The sequence below is a fragment of the Camelina sativa genome, unplaced genomic scaffold (genome assembly GCF_000633955.1).
Source record: "Camelina sativa cultivar DH55 unplaced genomic scaffold, Cs unpScaffold00780, whole genome shotgun sequence".
Classification (NCBI taxonomy): domain Eukaryota; kingdom Viridiplantae; phylum Streptophyta; class Magnoliopsida; order Brassicales; family Brassicaceae; genus Camelina; species Camelina sativa.
In genome coordinates, this window is record NW_010921908.1 from 1 (window position 1) to 1,531 (window position 1,531).

General features: G+C 42.8%; 1 protein-coding gene across 1 annotated transcript in view; it reads left to right on the forward strand.

Moving 5' to 3' along the window:
• Positions 1–336: 336 nt before the first annotated feature.
• Positions 337–1,531, forward strand: part of LOC104773927 (phospholipase D beta 2) — a 6,204-nt gene continuing 5,009 nt past the window's right edge. The window contains exon 1 of the mRNA XM_010498601.1: positions 337–1,227. Within this exon, the coding sequence (XP_010496903.1) occupies positions 337–1,227 (891 nt within the window). The remainder of the gene's footprint in view (positions 1,228–1,531) is intronic.

Genomic DNA, 1,531 nt, shown 5'->3' on the forward strand with positions numbered 1-1,531 from the left:
TTGTTGGGCCGAGTGGCATATTGGGGCGCAGCCCATGTCCAACACCAACCTCAACCACAACATAGTATGAGTCATGAGAGTGTCACCAGTGCTACTTCCTCTTCCCCATCTCTTTACCCTCCTCTCGATGATCTTTTGCTTGGTCTCAATCTTTCTGTCAATCAGCCAACTGTGCCACCACCATCCCCCTCAGCTCCATATTTGCCTTCCCAGTCTTCTGGATCCTGGCAGGGGAACTTCTATGAACACCCAAGTCATTCAGATTTTTCATACTCAGGAAGACTAGATTCTTCTAGTCATGGTTATGCATCTGCTGGATCTCCACATACTCCTTGTATGCTCATTGTTCCCTTTGGTAAATCCTCCTTGAAGGTCCTCTTGCTGCATGGGAATCTCGATATATGGGTCTCTCGTGCAAATAATCTACCAAACATGGATTTGTTCCATAAGACATTGGGTGTTGTCTTTAGAAGCATGGCCAACATGATTGAAGGCCAGTTGAGCAAGAAGATCACAAGTGATCCTTATGTTTCCATATCCCTCGCTGGTGCTGTGGTAGGACGAACATATGTCATTAGCAACAGCGAAAATCCTGTCTGGCAGCAGCATTTTTATGTCCCTATTGCTCATCACGCTGCTGAGGTCCATTTTGTTGTTAAGGACAGTGACGTTGTGGGGTCTCAGCTTATAGGAATCGTTACAATCCCAGTTGAACAAATATACTCAGGTGCAAGAATTGAAGGGACTTACTCTATTCGGGACAGCAATGGAAAGCCTAGTAAACCAGGGGCAACTCTATCATTATCGATTCAATATACTTCAATGGATAACCTCAGTTTTTATCACAGCGGAGTTGGTGCAGGTCCTTATTACCAGGGGGTACCTGGAACTTATTTTCCTCTTAGGGAAGGTGGTAGTGTGACTTTGTACCAAGATGCACATGTACCTGATGGGATTCTACCGAGAATAAAACTCGGCAATGGAATGTATTACGAACATGGCAAGTGTTGGCATGATATGTTTCATGCCATTTGTCAAGCTAGACGTTTGATTTATATTACAGGCTGGTCAGTGTGGCATAATGTCAGGCTTCTTCGAGATAAAGAAGATCCTGCTTCAGAATGTACACTGCGTGAGCTCCTAAGATCAAAGTCCCGAGAAGGTGTGAGAGTCCTGCTTTTGGTTTGGGACGACCCAACTTCACAAAACATCTTGGGATACATGACAGTAAGTTATTAGAAATCTCAAGTCCGTTCTTCTTTATTGGTTGTGAAGTGCACATGTTAGTTTCGCTATAGGGTAGGAACCAGAACATCTTTAGAGACTCAAGAAGTCAACAGCTTTGGCTTCTTGAGTCTTATTGAGGTTCATTCCGTTTATGGTTAGCCTACTTTTCCTTGTAATCCAGAATTCTTTTTGATGGGTTTAATCTTCAGTTTTATTCGAGTAAGTATGAGAAATGCCTGCTTTATGCAGAAATATATAAGTCAATAGAGATATATGTATCTTAGATGACATGGTTTAGTGTATG